Below are 17,915 nucleotides of genomic sequence, written 5' to 3'. Positions count from 1 at the left end.
CTTGCCCACCCATCGCCCAGGGCTCAGAGGTCGGGGAGGGGACAGCAGAGGGAAAGCAAGGTCCCCGGGGGCAGGAGGCCCAGCCCCAGCTTCTGGGCGTCCCGGGTGAACATCACCCTCTGTGTTACCGCGGGAGGCGCAGGAAAACGCACGGGGTGCTCCCCAGCCCACTGTCAGCGATTTATTTGTCCGGCTGTCCCAGCGGGTCACAGCTCAATAGGGTCTTATCCCGCCCCAAGTCTGATCTGCGCACACCTGGACAGGTGCCGCCGGGCTGCCAGCACTTCGGGAAAGGCAGGGTCCCCAAGCCCAAGTTACACCCCTGGCTAGTGGGGCGCTGGCAATCTCGTGTCCTCGCACCAGGCGCATCTTCAAAAACCTAGGGCAGGCGCCCCGCCGGACAAAGGGCACAGGTGGCGCGGGGTGGCCGGTCACATGTTGGCTCGCTCCCGCTGCAGACGCGAGTTGTAGGCGCGGGACACGGTGTTCCAAGCGTCCATGTAGCGGTCCATGCACATAGCGATACACTTCTGGAAGCGGGAAGGCGCGCGGCTCAGTTGGGGCTGCCGGCCGCACCGCCTGCCTGGTCAGCGGACAGCGCACGCGCAGAAACCTCTCTCAGACCCAGGCCGACGGCCCCAACGCAGGCGGCTGACCACGCACACGCAGCAGCCCCGTGGTGACCTGTAGGTCCGCGCACGCGCGGAGGCCTCCCTGCGGTATCCGAGCCCACGCCAACCCTGAAAACTGCGCAGGCACAGCGGCCCCAGGGTCTCGTTGGCCCGCGCACGCGCAGAAACCTCCCCGCCCGCGGGTCTCACCTGCTCGGAATTATCCAGAGCGCCCCCCGGCTTCCCGATGCACTTTCGGAAGCATTTATCTGTCATCCTCTGTGGGGACATGCAAGCATTCAGCAGCGACGCCCACCCCTGGCGGACCCCGCCGCCCTCCGGTCCCGCCTCTTCCAACCGCGCACCTGCAGCAGCTCCTGCGCGTTGGCCACCGCGATCTGCACTTTCACCTGCTCCATGATGAGCCCCGGGTCCAGCTTGCCGCCGCTGGAGCTGCCGAAGTCCGAGCCAAAGCCGCCCTCCATGGCTCCGCGGTTAGCCGGCCTGGGACCGTGTGCGCAGCCCGTGCCCGCGCCGGAAACCAGCCTCCCAGGGCACCACGGGAAATGAAGTCAAGAGGAGCTGGTTGGTGTATAAAGGCCGGACTACAACTCCCAGAAGGCCGCGCGGAAGGGCGTGCTGCGCACGCGCCAGCTGGGGCACGAGTACTCCTTAAGTACCACCCCCAGCTCTTCCCGCGTACCTTGCATCGAGCGCGCGCGCACAGCTGAGCGAAAGGGCCGCGCAGGACGCGGCAAAAAGCAAAGCGCGGCGCCAGAAGCTCCGGCCGAAAATTAGTGCACGGAACAGGAAGCAGCCACCTAGGGAACTTCAGGGGCTGCGCACGGAGTCGGCCTACACCAGCTGTTTTTCTGGGGAGTTGGGTCTCAAGGCACCACCCCGTTCATTAGGGGCTGAGGATCCAGGTAGGGCTGCCGGTCAGAGTGAACTCCCAGGCAGAACTTAAAACCAAAGTGTTTATTGGAGTGTTGTACAAAAGGTTCCAGTCATAAAATGCGTATTACAAATCATTGGAGGAAAAAAAAAAAAAGACAACACGTTTGGCATGCATCCCTTAAAAACCGACCCGAAGCCAAGGGGAAGACCAGCCCAGCTCCTAAAGCCGGATCCTCCAGTGGCGCTGGTGCTCCGCCTGGGGAGCGGACTTAAGACCTTGGGGCAGCCCTTGTCCCGAGGAATGTCAGCACGACCCAGCGGAGCTAACATAATGCAACGGCTGGGTCCCGGGTGTGCGCGCAGCGCGCTGAGCCTCACCGTGGGGCAGGGCATGGGGCGAGTGTTCGCCAGGCCTGAACCACTTCCGCGTCCCTGGAAACAGCTTAAAGCTAAACATGTCTAAGGACTAGCGCAATTTGTTTCCCAGGCCATAGTTGACATTTTAACATTGGATTCTGCTGTTTCCAAATAATCACCAGCCTCCACTCGCCAACTGGCCAGAGTCCAGCTTATCTTCCCCCACCAGACAAGGGTGCCTGGGCCACCTCCTTGGGTCCACCCAAGACCCCAGCCACACCAACATGGGTGGGGGAGGCTGAGAAGGGGGTCTGCGTGACAAGCATCATCTGCCAGGAGCAGCTGTCTGGAGGCCCCTGGGGCTGTGCAGGGTACTGGGGCAGCAGCCCTGGGCCTGCAGGAAGGGCAGGGCCCACTCCCTTCCTATCCAGGAGCCTGGCCTGCGAGCCCAAGTCAGCACATCACAGACCCACATACAAGGACACAGCCCTGAGCCCTCCCGAGATTCCCAAAATACACAGGAGGTGGCTGTACCCAGGGCAAACGACATGGGGTGGGGGGCCACCAATCCCCACCAGCTCACTGCCTGAGCAACCATTCTCTGCATGGGCCACCATGCCGGGAAGGGAAGCTGCCTGGGGGGCAGGTCACACAAGGACGGGGGTGGTGCACCGCCAGGGCAAGCACGGGGCTTCCAGAAGTGGAGCATGTCTGCACCTTCAGTGAGGGGCTGTCTGGTCAGTCATTCGCTCCACAGGGGAAATGGAGTCCTCAGCCCAGGACTCAAGTAGCCACAGAAAGAGTCTGGACCAAAAACAGAAGGGCTGCAGGTAGAGCCTCAGGGCAGCAGCCACGGTGACGCTTCCACCCACTAACCCTTCGCCATGAGCGATTCCCAAGCAGGCCAGGCAGGTGGACAGCCCCGTGGCTCCCAGCCCAGGCCAGGCCAGCAGAGGCTCTTTGTAAACGCCCACCCTCAGGGGCAGCAGGCTCACCAAAACAGCCTCAACACTGCCTCTTGGGGACTAGACGGTGAGCCCAAGGCGGGGTCCCTGCAATCTGAGTCCCGACCAATGTAAAAAAATAAATATCCATTAAAAAAATAACTTCTGTGTGTGTGTCTATGCGGGACAGGGTGTAAACGGGGAGGTGAGCTAACGCAGAAGGCTCGCTGGGGCCAGAAGCTGGACTGCTTATTGCGGGGGCCACCCTGTGGAGTCAACTGGCCTTGACGGGCCTGAGGGACACCAGCAAGGCGGCCATGGACGAAGCAAGGGCACGAAGAATGCGTACAAACACGGCAGCAGTGGGGCCATCCCGTGGCTTACCCTGAGGTCACCTTCCTCCTGACCGGAGGGCCGCAAGTGGTTGTTACACTTGCTCTGAAACCTGAGGCACTGCTTTCCGAGGGTGCCACACTGTCCCCTCCACCTTTACTTGGTGACAAGTCTCAGTACACGATTGTTCCCGTTCCCCAGGCTTCCATCTCCCTGACCTGCTGGTCCTGCAGGCTGAGGAACTCAACTGCAGAAAGCTCCGAAACACAAGGATCAGTCAGCCAGAAGGGGAACCGGGAGGTCCCGCCCAGAATCCCTGCCTGCACCCCAACGCAGGCAGCGCCGGAATCACAAACTCTCAAAGTCCAGACCAGTCAGTAGAAACCTGCTTCCCCCCACACGTACGACATCTCGTCTGGTTTGCAGCCACCAAAATCTGACAGGGGTGCCCCTGTGCCCCACCAGGATGGGACCCAGATTCTGAATTTGGTTTCTGATAAGCTCACATAAACAACTACTGAATTCCTGCACAGCCTGCTTTGGCCACCTCCAGGCTCCAGGGGCAGGAGCCCAGCCCACCAGCTGAGGACAGCAGGGTGCAGCCAACTGCCCCCCAGAGCCCGGCGCGGACCCAGCCTCCACTCCCGCTCGCAGGCCACTGGCTTCCTGGGGCTCAAACTTAACAAAGAGGTGAAACGGGGGACAGAAAAACAGTGTGGACAGCGCCACTACAGGGAGGGTCCCAGGAAATCCACCCATACAAAGAAGAGCAGAGACCCGCCCCCACATTCTGGTAGTTTAAAAATTCTCTAGAAATGTACGAAGGACTAAAAGAAAGCCAATGATATAAAAATAATTTTCAGTGGCTCTGAATAAAGAAAGATGGGTGATGAGGCGTGTCCCTTCACATTACTCGGCAGCCGCGCGACGTGGTTCTCGGGTCCCCCTAGAAGGGAGGACAGACAGGTGGCAGGTAGGCGGGCGGGGCCCAGGGCTGAGCCACCCAGGGAAGAGCACCTCCCAGCAGCTTTAACCTCCACCATCCTGGTTCCAGAACCATCCGTGTCTCCCTTGCCTCTGTTCTGAGGTATGCCTCATTTTGTTTTGACACCTGGCACCAGAGCCACAGCAAGGACCCTCAGGGCTGAACCAGAGCCTCCGCAAGATGCAATCGGCTCTCAAGACCGCCCTCCACCCCGAGGTCCACACGCCAGCCAGGCCTTGGGGGCGGGGAGCGCTCCCCCACGGCCACGGCTGCAGCTGCGGGGCCGTGGCCCGGGTGCCAAGCACCAGGCTAGGCCAGCTTGGCCCTGATGCTGGGGACCCGGCGGCAAGGCGCCAGGCCACTCGGTGGGTGTCCACGGCCTGTACCTGCTGGTGGAACAGATCCTCCTCTCCGAAGTCAGCTCCGTCCTCTTCCTCCTCCCCGTTCTCGGCCTCCCGCACCACAGAGGACTGCTTCACCGTCCTCATGGCTACTTCCTGGATGGGACAAGGGCCTCGATGCGCGTCCCCCCGGGGGCTGGCTGCCAGGTCAGGCTGCTCCGCCCGGGCTCCACCCCAGGACCCTGCACACGCCCTGGGTGTGGTGTGGGCTGCACAGGGGACACCCAGGAGGGACCCCAGCACCAGAACAGAGGCTGCCCCCACCCTGAGGCCAGGCACCCACCTCCCCATCAGCGTTGACCAGGACGGTACGGGAGCTCTCGCCAGTGCCCCAGCTGCCCTGGCTCTTCCACACGAGCGCTGAGGGAGGGCTGTGGGCCACCCCTGCACCAGCTGCCCACACCTGGGGACACGACACAGGAGGACCTCCCGTCAATGCTGGCTCTGCTCCCGTGGCATGTGCCAGGAGCCGGTCTCCTACGGCAGCCCCCCTGGACACCTAGTCCTTTCGGCTCTGCCAGGTCTTGCCCAAGCATGGTGACTGCCAGGGCATGGAAGCAAAGACAGGTTCACAGCAGCCACCGGCACTCATCCGGCAAACAGGGCTGTGCTGGGATCTGAGGTCCGTCAGCACCAGGCCCACACTGACCGACGCCCACTAGCCTGCGCCTGCCTGGACTCACCTGCCTCTGCCATGGGTCCCTGACACGCCACTCAGGTGCCTCAAGGGCTCCACAGAGCATCTCATGGCACAGCGCGGGCCCACAGGGGACCCACGGCAGGCGGCAGCTGTGCCCAGAGCCCTCACCACCGCCCACCCTCCAGCCCATGCCCGTGAGACCGCCCCCCACCGCCCAGCCAGCCCGGGGCCCTTCCACAGCCACCTACCCTGACGGTCTGGCCAGCCCGCAGCACATACTTGGGTGTGAACTTGTAGGCGATCTCCTCGCCTTCTGCCACCTGCCTCTTGATCCTCCAGTTACCCAGAGACTGGTCCTGGCAGAGGGGGCATGGCCTGACACACAAGCCCACGGACGGGGGCCCCCCAGCCCTCCGAGCCCAGCAAGCCGGCCGCTCACCTTCTCGGAGCTGTTCCTCAGCTGCACGAACCTGCCCTCCGGGTCCACCTCCTCGATGCCAACGCTGCCCGAGGCGGAGGTCTGCTGTGCCAGGTGGAAGCCGCCGCCGCTGCCCCCTATGCCCAGGCCGCTGGGGCCCGAGCTCGGCTCCTCCGCCTCCACACGCTTCCGCTTGCTGCGGCCCGAGCGCCCCGACGCTTGCGCGCTGCCGCCGCTGCTCAGGGCAGCCCGCGAGATGGTGACCCGCGAGGAGGGGCTGGGCGACAGCTTCAGCCTGTGGGAGGTCGCGGGTGATGGGGGCGCCCCAGGCTGGCCAGGACCACCGGGCTAGCTGCCCCCGGCCGTCTCCCCTCCCTGGAGCACCCTCCCCACCCGGCCCGCTGCCCCACCTCTCCTCCTCGCCCTCCAGGAGCTTGCGGTAGGCGCTGATCTCCATGTCCAGGGCCAGCTTGACGTCCAGCAGCTCCTGGTACTCGGCCAGCTGCTGCTGCATCACGTCCCGCATCTCCGCCATCTCCTGCTCCTTGGCGTCCAGCATCTTCCGGGACTTTTCGCGCTCCCCGGCCACGGTGTCCTCCAGCTCACGGACGCGGTCCTCGGCGGCACCTGCCTGGGGAGGGGTCCGGGTGGCCTCGCGGGTCATGGGGAGAAGCCGCCCGTCTGGCCCCGGGCCTCTCCCCCGCCTGCCGGGGGACAGAGGGCCCCTCAGCGTGAGCCCGACGCAGACAGCGGGCCCTGGGGGAGTCAGGGGTCCCGGGAGGGAAGGGTGGGCCTCGCCGGCGTCTCCAGGGCCGCGCCCACCCCCTGGCCGGCCACCCACCTGCTTCTGCAGGCCGGACAGCTGGTAGCTGAGGGACTCGAGCCGCATGCGGGCCTCCTCCAGCTCCTCCCGCGCGGCGCTGGCGGCCCTGTCGCTCTGGCTGGAGCTCAGCCTGGCGCTGTCCAGCTGCGGGGCACAGGCGGCGCGTCAGGGCCGGCCCGGGCCGGCCGCCGGGGAGCCCCGCACGCCGGGCCGCGCCGCACCTTGGCCTGGTAGGTCTGCTCCAGCTCCAGCCGGTACAGCCGCACTTGCTCCTCGTGCTGGCCGCGCAGCTCCTCCAGCGCGCGGGCCACCTTCAGGTCGTGCTCCTGCTGCCGGCTGCTGTCCACCTCCACCAGGCGGCGCTCCTGCCGCCGCCGCGTCTCCCGCACCTCCTGCTGGAAGGGACTGGTGACCGGGGCCGCGCACGCAAGGCCGCCCGAGCCCGGGCCCCGGCTGGGAGCCGCGCCAGCTCTGTCCGCACGCGCCCCGGCGGCCCGCAGGTGGAGGGGAGGTGACGCGGCCCACCCACACTCGGGCCAGGACTCCGGCGGAGAGGAGCGGGGCCCTGCGTGGACGGGGCCTGAACACACGGCGCTCGGTGGGGCCATCCCCACGACATGCCCACGACGGGCGAATCCACCCAGAACGTGGGCGCATGGGGGCGGGGCTGCTCACGGGGCTGGGAGTCGTACCAAACACTTTTGCATGAATTGTATACCGCGTGGATCTCATTTCGATTTAAAGAAAAACAAAAACCTCAGATGCTAATGGGGACGGGGTTTCTCTTTGGGCCAAAGGAATGTTCTGAAACCAAATAGAGGCAATGGCTACACAACTCTCTGAATGTACAGAAACCCACCAAGCTGTGCACTTTTAAAGTCTCATGCTGTGGGGTACTTCACTAAAACTGCGGTTAATGGGAAGAATTCCTGCCAAGCGCCTGACCCGGGCACACAGCTCCCACCCTCAGGACAGCAGTCGGGTGGACAGTGATGCTTGAACAGGGCCGCCGTCCAGCACCCCGGCCTCGCACACGGCTGCCCGACGCTCGGGGCCGGTGCAGGCGGTGGGCCCAAGGCGGGGCGTCCCGCTCGCCAGTACCCGTCGCCTCCGCACGCAGGCCACGTGTGGCTGCACCGTGACGCGAGATCAGGGGCCTCTCTCGGGGAAGCCAGTCTGTTCACCCGGAGCTGACGAGCCTCGAGGACCCCGGGAGCCCTTCCAGACCGCAGGGTCCCTTGGGGACTGTGGTCCCTCCCAGGGCCTCTGGCTCTCACGGCGCCTGGCTGCAACCGGAAACCGTTCCTTGGGTGAATGGCCATCGTGCCTGCGGCAGCTCCCCCAGCAGGCAGTGCCCGCCTGCCAGGATCCACCCTGGCCGTAACAGCACAACGGGCTGAGGCGGGCGTGGGAGGGGCCAGGGGCGCTCAGGCAAGGGGAGTGGGCGGGGCTAGCCCAGGGGAGTGGGCGGGCCCGGTGGGCCCAGCCCCTCCCCTCCACACAGAGGGTCTGCCGTGGGTCAAGCGTGGACCCCAAAAGTTGTGTGCACGTCCTGATTCCCAGACCTGCAAGTGTGCCCTTATTCAGGAAAGGGCTTTACAGATGGGAGGAAGTCAAGGGTGCTGAGTTGCTGTCACTCTGGGCCATCTAGGTGGGGCCCAAACCCAACGAGTGTCCTCCTAACACGTGCAGAGCAGCAGTAGACTGGTGGGACGCGGCCACAGGCCAAGGGGGGGCTGGAGCCCCAGACACCGATAGAAGACAGAGGCTGCGGCCGAGCCCCCCACCCCGCAGTCGTCCGGCACGGGGGCCCCGGGACACCCTGGCCGTGGAGGGCCGCACCCGCCGGACGCACCTCCTCGAAGACATTCTTGCGGAAGTCGAGCTCCTCCTGCAGGCTCTGGCGGCGGTTCTCCAGGTCCACGCGCATCAGCGTCTCCTTCTCCAGCTGCTGCCTGGCCACAGCGTGGCCGTCCTCTGCCTGGGAGACACAGAACGAAACAAGGCGACAATCTGTCTGCTGCACCATGTGGCTCCGCAGGGCCCCAGGCCGCTGGGCCCCCCGCCCACGCACCCGCAGGAGCCCGCCAGCGGGAGGCCTGCTGCCCCGCCCAGGGCCTACCTTGGCCAGCTGGGCCCGCAGCTCCACCACGTCGCTCTCCAGGCCACGCTTGTCGCTGAGGGCGGCGGCCAGCTCCGCCTCGCTCCGGTGGAACAGGGCCTCCAGGTCTTTCACGCGGCCCTGAGCCGCCAGGAGCTCCGCCTCCCTCTTCCTGGAGCTGGGAGGCAAGCGCAGGAGTCAGCCGAGGACCGGGCAGCGGGCAGCCCGGGACCCGAGGGCAAGGTCACCTCTGCTGGAGCCACCACGCGCTCTGGGGCCACCCCACCTGGCTGTCGGGAGCAGAGCCCCACCTGCGGGCACAAAAGGTGCCCTTCCTCAGACCTGCTCCCACCACTGCTACACCACCAACCAATGGCCCTCTGAGAAAACCTCAAGGGATGGGTTCATATGTCATTTTTTTTTGCAATTTTTGGTCACGGGAAAGAACATTTAGGGGGGAACTCAATTCTTTTAAAATACTAGCCTATAATTTATTAAACTTACAAATAAAAACCCCTGGATTTTGAAGAGTGGATGTCATTTGCAGAGCTATTTTAGGGTCACCAGTAACAACTATCTCAATGCTAAGTATTCAGGATGGAGAGCAGATTCTCCGTCATACGGCTGCAAATAGTGTGGGCTCTAGGCCCTGGACCACTGCTCAGCATAATTCTAAACTTCTTGGAGGGCCTTACCCACCCCCCCAGGACCCAAGCCACCCCATCAATGGTGGGGACACTCAGGGTCTCCCCCGCTCCTGCTGACATCGGCAGGACATTCTCTGGGGGCAACCTGGGCCCCACCCACCTGATGCCAGGACTCCCCCATCATGATGATCACAGATGTCCCCAGATGCAGCCCACTGTCACCAGGTGAGTCACCAGTGACACATCAGCGACCAGACCTCAGCTGCCGAGCTGACCACGGCCTGCACAGCAGCTCTTGGGACGCCATGCTCATCCAGGCACTGTGGCACAGCTGGCGAGAGGGTCCCGAGAGCCCAAAGCCCACGTTCCTGAGCTTAGGCCCCAGGGTCCCGGCTCTCCCACTCACAGTGGGGCTGCAAATCCAGCCTCCCTGGCCCGGGTTTTGGTAGGGGTTTGCGGAAGCTGGGATCATTACGGAGTGCCAGCTTTGCAGAGGATGCCCCTGCCCTCATGGAGAACTTTCCCGTCGGGGGAGACAACAGTGAAATATGCTGCCTGTTGATGTGAAACCACACTGTCAGGGCAACCAAGGCATGAAGGGGGAGCAAGGAGGTGCACATGCCCGGCGGGGCCCTGGGCAGAGACAAATGAGGGCAGTGTGGGAATGGACCAGGCTGTTACTCCTGAAGAGTGTTCAGGCAGAGGAAACGCAGGTGCAAAGGTCCTGGGGTGAGGAGTGCCCCACCAGGCTGAGATCAGCACAAGGCCAGGGTGACAGGTGTGAGGCATCAGGGGCTGCAGGAAAACTCTGACCTTTACCTAGCATTAGGGTTCTGCAGAATTACTGGGAATCACCGAGCTCTCACTGGCTCAACCACTGGTTTTCCAGTTGTGCCAAGGTGCTGAGGCTGACCCCTCAGGACGGCCTGCCTACCAGTAGCTCCCGGAGGACTGCATGGGGTCCGGCCTGTCTGCTGGGCACGCCATGTGGCTACCTGCATTTCTGTCCTGAGTGTGCGGGTAAATTTGTCAGGAAAAGGAAACCACTCACTGGAGCCTGTTGGGAAGTTCCCTGGGTTGGGGTGACATGCACCCCCCACCACCTCCCTTCTCTGGAAAAGCTCATTAGACAAAGAACAGAAGTGAGGCCGTGGAGTGAGGCACTTGTGGATGCTGACGGCTGGAGGCAGAAAGGGGTCCCAGCCCTGGGCATGCAGGAAGCCAGCCTTCCAGCCTGAGCTAAAGCTCCCAGCCCAGACACTCCCGACCTGCTCTTGGCGTCTGTCCACCGCCGCATCCAACACAGGCCGGGAGAGATGACTCCTCACGAAGGGCACAGGCGTCACCCAAAAGAGCTGTCACAACAGGGCCAGCCCAGCCCAGCCATGGAGTCACGTGTGGGGTATCTGGCATCTGGGACAGCATCACACCACAAAGGACACCCCAAGACTCGGGGAGGTGTCTGCGAGAGACTCGCTGCCCCGGAGAAAGGCGTCCACCCTCAGTCTGTGCTGCACGGGTCAGAATAGATGCGCGGCCAGCTGGGCCTGGCAAGTTTGTCTGGGTGCCGACTCACGTTTCTCTCTAAACTATCTTGCGAATTCCGCTTCAACAGAGCATCTACAACCCTGGGCCCAGATGAGGGGCAACAAGCAGGGCGGGGGCTGCAGGGCCTGAGCAGGTGCGGGAGGGGCTGCAGGCGGGCCACAGAGACCTCATCTTCTCCAAACAGCAGCAGTCACACTGCGACTCAGAACCCTAGTATATCGACAGGCTGCGGTCTGTGGGGCTGTTCTAAAAATGCACAGGTGGCCTCTGCTCCTTGTCAAAGACCAGGTGGCTCTGCTCTGGTCCTACACATGGTCCCACAGACACCCCACAGCGCACGTGCCTAAGGTTAGGCGGTCCGCCCGGGAGGTGCCACCTGCGGCGCCAGCTCCAGCGGGCCCTGGGACCGGCAGAACCACTGCGCCAGCGTCCAGCTCAGCGGCCGCCAGGGACCGGGGAGTGAGAACAGGCGGAGCCCAGAGATTTCCCGGGCAGCGGAACACCCTGCGTGTGACGATGGTGCGGACGCGTCGTTATGTTCCTCCAAACCCACAAGTGAGCCGCCGTATCAACTGTGGACTTCGGCTAATGATAATTACCAATATTGGCTCATCAACTGTAACCATGTGGCACTGATTATGGTGAGATGTTTATACTACGGGAGGCTCTGTACTTTCATTTCCCTGTCAACCAAAAACTGCTCCAAAAAACAAGTCTATTAAAACAAAAAGCATCAAAAAATGTGAAGGTGACTGTGTCAGCTGCGGTACGGGGAGTGGGGACTCAGGAGCCAGGGTGCAGCCTGTCCTGCTCGCTGCGGGGCTGCAGGGCCCTGTGCCTGCCTCCCCTGTGAGGTGGACGTGGTGACTCCCCGGCCCCGGCAGGCTCACCATCTGGATCACGGTGATCCTGTCTGCACACAGGGGTCACGTGCAGCGGCCTTTACTAAGTACTTGTAAGTGACTTTATGCTGCTAGATGACCACTGTTCCCCAAACTTCCGGGCGTGCCCGTTCCTCAGGAGGGGCGAGATGGCGCCGTGGAGTGGGCAAGGCCTCGTGTTGCCTGCCCCGCCTGGCCTGCGTGGTGACTCTCCTGGGGTCCCCGGGCCAGGAAAGAAGCCAACCACGGCCCTCTGGCAGGGGCGCCCTGACAGGAGGTGTGTGAGGTGGTGGGTCGGGGCCACCAGGGAGCCCACGTTGGAGGGGCAGGCACACCAGAGGTTCCCAAATGCAGGGTGGAGAGATGGGTCCTTGGGGAGGCTTGGCTCTGTGACCTGGGGCGACCCCTTCTCTCAGGGGGCACAGTGCTCTCGGCCACCCCTCGACTGTCCCAGGAGAGCTCAGGTCCGAGAGCCCCTGTGGGCCCAGTCATGCTGGGGGAGACCACGGAAAGCGGGCAGTCTGCATGGCAGCCGCTGCACGAGAGGGACACGGGAGCTCAGGCTGGTGACACACTCACCCCGGAAGTGCTGCCCACGTGGGGACCCCACCACACAGAGGGCAACGAGCCGGCCCTGCCCCGGCCATTGGGCGCTGGCAGGCAGCCGCGAGCCCCACCTTTTGTTGGCCTCCTCCAGCTCGGCTCTCAGTTTCCCGATTTCGATCTGCAGCTGCGCCCGCTCCCGGGCCGTCTCGTCCAGCACCCTGCGGGCATCGGCCAGCTCTGCCTCGTACAGCGTCTTGATGCCACTCACCTGGGGGCACAGCAAGGCCCAGGTGAAGGAAACCCCTTCCCAACCGACGGGGGCAGGCCCAGACGGGCACAGTTCCAACTCACACCAGAGCCTCCCCTGGCCATCCCCTGCTGGGTGCCAGCTCCCGTCTGCCAGCCTTCTTGCCTCCCCTGACCCGACATCTAGGCATACAGGACCTCGCATGTGCGTTGACACGTGTCTGAAACCAAACCACCTCCCTGACTAGGACAGCAAGAGCCAAGGAGATGGACAATAACAAGATCGGCAACGATGGAATGAAAGCGGCGCAGCCACTGAGGTTCCTCAGGTGGTCAAACCCAGGAATCACAGAAGCCAGCGGTTCCCTCCCAGCCACGGACCCAGGAGAAGTGGCTCGCGGGCACACAAGACCTGCGCATGCCCGCCACAGAGCCACGAATCGGCACAGCCGGAAGACGGCCACCTGCAACGGACACATCTGTCCACATGTGGAGTATCACTCACACAGAAAGGAGCAGAGCCCTGTCACGTGCCATACGTGGATGGGCCCTGAACACACGGTGCTCAGTGAGATGCCACACAGACCACACGGCATGTGACCCCATTTCTGCAACGTGTCCACAACAGGCAGATCCACAGACAGAATGCGGACTTGTGGGTGCTGAGGGCTGGGGGGCGCCGGGGTGACTGCCAACAGGGCTTTTGTTTGGGAGGACAGAATATTCTGGAACTAGATACGGGTGTACACAACTGTAAACACGCAGAAAGCCACTGAAGTGTAGTCTGATTGGGTGAACTGTGTGTAGGAATTTAATCTCAATAAAGCTGTTTAGCCCTCTGGTGCTGACAGAGAAAGTGGACGGGGAGCGACGCCTAGGGCTGCCACCTTTGAAAGTGGCACCACTTCCCACAGAGCTACACGGTGTCAGGGCAGCTCCCACCAGCCAGGTCCCTGCCTTCCCGTCCACTGGGGCAGAGCGGCTCAGGGGGGCTGCCGAGGACCCGCCACTCAGTGGGGGAACCACCACCCTCATTTGCCCAGAGCGACAGGCTTCGCAGGTGTTAAAACCAGAATGTCCTGGGCAAACCAGGGAATCCGGAAGATGTGGGATTGAATAGCCAGTCTGAGACTCCCACACCCCGTGGCTAGGCCCACGTGGCCATTTCATCCCACAGGCAAGCGGTGTGCAGGCTCCCGGCCCCAGTGCACAGCCGGGGAAACGGAGGCAAACGGAGATGGACAGACAGGAACCCGAGCTGGGGGACAAACTCCAGTGCCAGATGTTAGCAGGAGCCTGGAATGAGGCAGGCTTGGGTCCCCGGCACCCCCTCTGGATCCTGCGCCCGAGGCGGGGCCTTTCTCGTCCCAGCCCCACTCTCAGCACCCTCGGGCTGAAAGCGCGAGGCTGCTCTGGTGGTGCTCGGGTTCCTCACACACATCTGAACCTCAAGGGCCACGGGGCCAAAGCTCCCGGCTGCTACCTGCCTTTGTCCAGCCTGCGAGGCCAGATGGCTGAGGGCACTGCCTCCACATAAAAAAGGAAGGAAGGAAAAGGAAAACAACTTCTGTGGCACAAGCAAATTAAACAGATTCACTTCAGTGTTTACAAATAAAGTTTTATTGGCACACAGCCTGGCCCATTCCTTTTTCTAGGTCTGGCAGCTCTCCCACTACAGGGCCGAGCTGAGTGTTCCTGACTGAGGCGGCCTGGCCCACAGGGCGGAAGGTTCTGGCACTGGGCCTCTGCAGAAAGGACCTGCCAACCCCAGGCGACGGCCCTGGGACAATTAGAAAATTCTTGTGTAGAGGAGGATGAACGGGGAGTGGACCTCACAGCCTCCTTCTGACTGCTAACAGGGGTCCTCCTGGGGATCCCGCTGCTCTGCACCTGTGCAGGGCCCTGGGGAGCCTGGGGCACTGCACCAGGAGACAGATGGCGTGGGCCACGTTTGCCTTTTATGGGTCCTGTAAGTGCCAACTGCGAGGGATGTGACAAATGCGTTAGCACATGTTGACACGGGTGGATAGGATGATTCAGATGACCCGAGGTGGCCTTTTCCTGTTGCCTGTGTCCCTGGGGGACAAAACTGTCCCTGACTGAGAACCACAGCTCTCCAAGTAAGAGCTGTGCACAAGCTCAGTGCTACTTCCGACCCCCAGGCTCCCAAGACCGGTCCAGCCCTCCTGCCTGCATCCACCTTGGGAGGCCCCGCACCTCCCCAGCAGCAACAGGACACCTGGGCAGGTGAGGGAAAAGAAACTGGAGCCTGGAGGAACCTAACACTCGTGTGGGAGGCTCCCTGGAAACCTCCGTGCCTCCCTCCCCCAACCGGCACCCCGGACCTCTCCCAAACAGAGGTCTGGCCAGCCTCCAGCCCCCAGAACTCTCCCAGTGATTTCTGCAAGAAACTGAAAGTGGTTATCAACTGACGTCCAGTGGGAATGGCCAGAGGCTGCAGGCGGCCAGGCCTGCGTGTGAGCTAGCCCTGCGTGCGAGAACGCTCGGACCGGACGGGGGCAAGGCCAGGGGCAGGACAGGAGTGAAGCCTCACACACCTGGACTATCTGGGTCCCCTTGCATGTGGTATGCTTATAACATTTAAAAACCATCTTCAAAGAGCTCCTTAGTGGCTTCTCAACCTGTGGCATTCGGGACAGGTCACTCTCTGGGTTCATTCTGTGTCCTGGGCACTGTGGGGGCTGAGCAGCCTCCCTGGCCCCACCCAACAGATGCCAGGAGCTTCCCCAGTGTGACAACCACAGCGTCCCAGACATCGCCCAGGGTCCCCTGGGGGCAGACTGTCCAGGCGAGAAGGTGCTCTACAGGTAAAGTGACCGCTGCCTGGCCTGACCCATGCCTGACCCTCCTGGCACAGCCGCCTTCCCAGCCCCCGGGTGCTCCCCTCCCCTCCAGCTGGCCGGGGCCCAGCTGAGGCTGCCCTCTGAACATTCCCCCTTGCCCCCTGCGCCATTTCCAGGTCACGCCCCTCACACAGCCCACGTGACTACCTGAGCTCTGCTGCAGCGACCTCCTCCAGCTGGTTATCAGCTCCCTCCACTGACCGGCTAAGAGGGGCATTTATCACCTCCCCCTCAAGCTCTGGGACAAGCCGTCACCCTGGGAGACCCCCTAGAGCCCATGCACAGCCCTGGGGCTCACTGGGGGACAGGCTTTCTGGCTCACACACATGAGCCGCATTCCAACAAGCGCCAGCCGCTGAGCAGTGAGGGCTGCAGCTGCCCACACAGACGGGGCAGCTCGGGTTCCCTCGGCACCGCTCCCAGCACCCACGACGGCAGGCTGGCCGTGTGCCCACCTGTAGGTGAGACAGCAGAAGCTGGGAGAAGACGAGAAACCCACTTAAACGTGCCTGGCACAGGAACCGGGCCGGATCCCGAGGCAGGCAGCCACCTTCAGGGCGACTACTCTAGCCCACTGCACAGATGACAAGATCAAGGCTCCCGGGGGAGTGGCCTGCCCAGGGGCACACAGATTAAAAGCAGAATCTGGACCCTGTTTTGAATCCTGCCCCAGGCAACCTAGAACAGTACTGCACACTGGACCTTCTCCCCAAATCCCCAAACTGCACCTCTGGGCCATGACCTGTCCCCACGACAACGGCACAGGGACAATAAGCCCTCGGAGCACCTCCACATCCTTTGGGTCTTTGGGTGCAGGGCTGTGTTTTATTGCCTTTATTTCACAAAATTAACTCAATGTGGCCCCACACACAAGCCTGAGGCGTAGGCGTTATTATTTCCAGAAGAGGCCCTAAGACAGAGAAGTTAAGTGACTTGCCCAAGGTCACACAGAGGGTAGGTGGCTCCCGGGAATGACTGACTGCCCAGCCTCCTACCGCCCTACTCCCAGAAGTCTGTCCCTGGGCCCATTCTCTGGCTGGGGAAGCAGCAAGCGCGGCTTCAGGACACGGCTGGCCCACCAGGCCTGCAAGAACCACACGGCAGACACGCCCCCTCCCATGCGCTGCCCTTGCAACAGGGTTGGGATGGCGGCCAGGTTCCAGCCCAGGACAGACCCCACCCAGGACCCCCAGACACCCAGTCCTCACATCCTTTAAGAGGCAGGGCTTACCCAGCCCCTTCTCCGTCAGTTTGCAGTGAAGCCTGGGGCCCACCTGGACCCCAAACTCTCCACTGGGTCCCAAAGTTATCACATCCCCTTCCCCTCACATCCCCTGGGGCCTACCAGGCTCGAGCCCATCAGCCCATAGGCCTCCCAAATTTCCGGTGGGATTTCCCTGGGCATCAGACCCCCTCCCTTCAGCACCCCCAGGCCCCAGGGAGGAGACTGCTGCTGCCCGACCCGCAGCCCAGCCCCAACTCCCTGCAAAATCCCAAGGAGAACTGAGACCCCATGACTCGCCCCAGGACACCACCCAGCAAGAGCCCCCAGCGCCTCCCAGTCTCCTCCCAGACCAGAAAATTCCCCCTAAATTTTCCCCCAGGACACCTGAACACATCCCCAAAGACTCCCCACAACTGCCTGGCTCACACCCCCTCAGTCGGGGATCCCCAGATCTCCTCGATCGGCGTGGGCCTGGCCCATCTCCACCTGCAACACAGGGGGCCCCAAGATCTCCTGGGGATCCCTCAAGGGGTGGGTCTGCCCCAGACTGCGGCGCTCACTCAGGGGACCCCTCGATGGGTGGGGCTACTCCAGTGCACATCCCTCGCCCAGAGGTCCCCCGAGACCCCCTGGGAACCTCCGCGATAGGCAGGGCTCAATCCGGCCTCCATCCCTCACTCGGGGGGCCCCGACACCCGCCGAGGACCCTCAGAGACTGGCCTAATCCAGCGAGAACTCCTCGACCAGGGTCCCCCGAGGCCCCCCGGGGACCCCTCGGTGGGCGGGGCTTCCTCAGCATGCGCCCTGCACTCAGAGAACGTCGACAGCCCCCATGGGACCCCTCGGGGGCGGGCCTGCCCTCCCCCAGCGTGCACCGCTCTCTCGGGGCTCCGCGAGCTGCCCGGAGACCCTCGACGGGCGGGCCTGCCCTCCCCCAGCGTGCACCCCTCTCTCGGGGCCCCGCGAGCTGCACGGAGAACCTCGACGGGCGGGCCTGCCCTCCCCCGGCGTGCACCCCTCGCTCGGGGCCCCGCGAGCTCCCCGGAGACCCTCGGCGGGCGGGCCTGCCCTCCCCCGGCGCGCACCCCGCCCTGACCCCCCGCCCGGCCCGGGGCCCCGCGCCGCCGCGCACCTCGCGCGTGGTCACCTCCTCCCTCTCGGAGATCTTGAGCAGCAGCCGGTCGTTCTCGAGTTCGAGCGCGCGGACGCGGTCGATGTAGTGCGCCAGGCGGTCATTGAGCTCGCGCAGCTCCTCCTTCTCCTGCAGCCGCGACAGGCGCGTGGGCGACAGCGGCGTGGAGGGCCCGCCCGCGCGGCCGGGCGGCGGCGTGGCCGTGGCCATGGCGGCGGCGACGGCGGCGACGGCGGCAGCGGCACGGGGCCCGCGCGGTTCGGGACGGCGGCCGCGGCTCTGCGCGCTCATTCAATCCGGCCGCCCGCCAAGATGG

The 17,915-nt window shown here is 63.5% G+C and overlaps 2 protein-coding genes across 6 annotated transcripts; both read right to left on the bottom strand.

Annotated features, from left to right (window-relative positions):
* Nucleotides 1-166: 166 nt before the first annotated feature.
* Nucleotides 167-1,146, bottom strand: TIMM13 (translocase of inner mitochondrial membrane 13). The gene is made up of 3 exons (XM_017653945.3): nucleotides 977-1,146; nucleotides 822-890; nucleotides 167-530 (listed from the first exon to the last, which is right to left on the bottom strand). Exons 1-3 carry the CDS (start codon nucleotides 1,094-1,096, stop codon nucleotides 432-434), a joined length of 288 nt encoding a protein of 95 aa, XP_017509434.1. The 5' UTR covers nucleotides 1,097-1,146; the 3' UTR covers nucleotides 167-431.
* On the bottom strand, nucleotides 167-17,915 carry LMNB2 (lamin B2). 5 transcript variants are annotated; one of them, XM_073220626.1, is made up of 14 exons: nucleotides 17,600-17,915; nucleotides 12,264-12,400; nucleotides 8,532-8,688; nucleotides 8,265-8,390; nucleotides 6,631-6,804; nucleotides 6,428-6,553; nucleotides 5,997-6,217; nucleotides 5,608-5,881; nucleotides 5,417-5,524; nucleotides 4,812-4,931; nucleotides 4,514-4,624; nucleotides 3,194-4,088; nucleotides 977-2,669; nucleotides 167-530 (listed from the first exon to the last, which is right to left on the bottom strand). In XM_073220626.1, exons 1-12 carry the CDS (start codon nucleotides 17,888-17,890, stop codon nucleotides 4,047-4,049), a joined length of 1,887 nt encoding a protein of 628 aa, XP_073076727.1. In that variant the 5' UTR covers nucleotides 17,891-17,915; the 3' UTR covers nucleotides 167-530; nucleotides 977-2,669; nucleotides 3,194-4,046. The 5 variants fall into 5 exon arrangements, with proteins under 5 accessions (XP_073076727.1, XP_036873940.2, XP_036873941.2 ...); XM_037018045.2 differs by having other exon boundaries at nucleotides 977-4,088; XM_037018046.2 differs by having other exon boundaries at nucleotides 977-4,088; nucleotides 6,631-6,801.

Source organism: Manis javanica, chromosome 13 (genome assembly GCF_040802235.1).
Source record: "Manis javanica isolate MJ-LG chromosome 13, MJ_LKY, whole genome shotgun sequence".
In the NCBI taxonomy this organism is placed as follows: Eukaryota; Metazoa; Chordata; class Mammalia; order Pholidota; family Manidae; genus Manis; species Manis javanica.
The sequence above is the reverse complement of the archived record's forward strand: the minus strand, read 5'-3'. Positions and strand labels throughout refer to the sequence as shown.

Excerpts from the sequence above, each read along its gene's own strand:
- TIMM13 (XM_017653945.3), bottom strand. The coding sequence starts at position 1,096 with ATGGAGGGCGGCTTTGGCTCGGACTTCGGCAGCTCCAGCGGCGGCAAG. Across the intron at positions 891-976 it reads ACGCGCAGGAGCTGCTGCAG|AGGATGACAGATAAATGCTT; the intron begins GTGCGCGGTTGG and ends ATGTCCCCACAG. Across the intron at positions 531-821 it reads CTCTGGATAATTCCGAGCAG|AAGTGTATCGCTATGTGCAT; the intron begins GTGAGACCCGCG and ends TCCCGCTTCCAG.
- LMNB2 (XM_037018045.2), bottom strand. The coding sequence starts at position 17,890 with ATGAGCGCGCAGAGCCGCGGCCGCCGTCCCGAACCGCGCGGGCCCCGT. Across the intron at positions 5,882-5,996 it reads CTGGAGGGCGAGGAGGAGAG|GCTGAAGCTGTCGCCCAGCC; the intron begins GTGGGGCAGCGG and ends GACCTCCCACAG. Across the intron at positions 4,625-4,811 it reads TGGTCAACGCTGATGGGGAG|GAAGTAGCCATGAGGACGGT; the intron begins GTGGGTGCCTGG and ends TGTCCCATCCAG.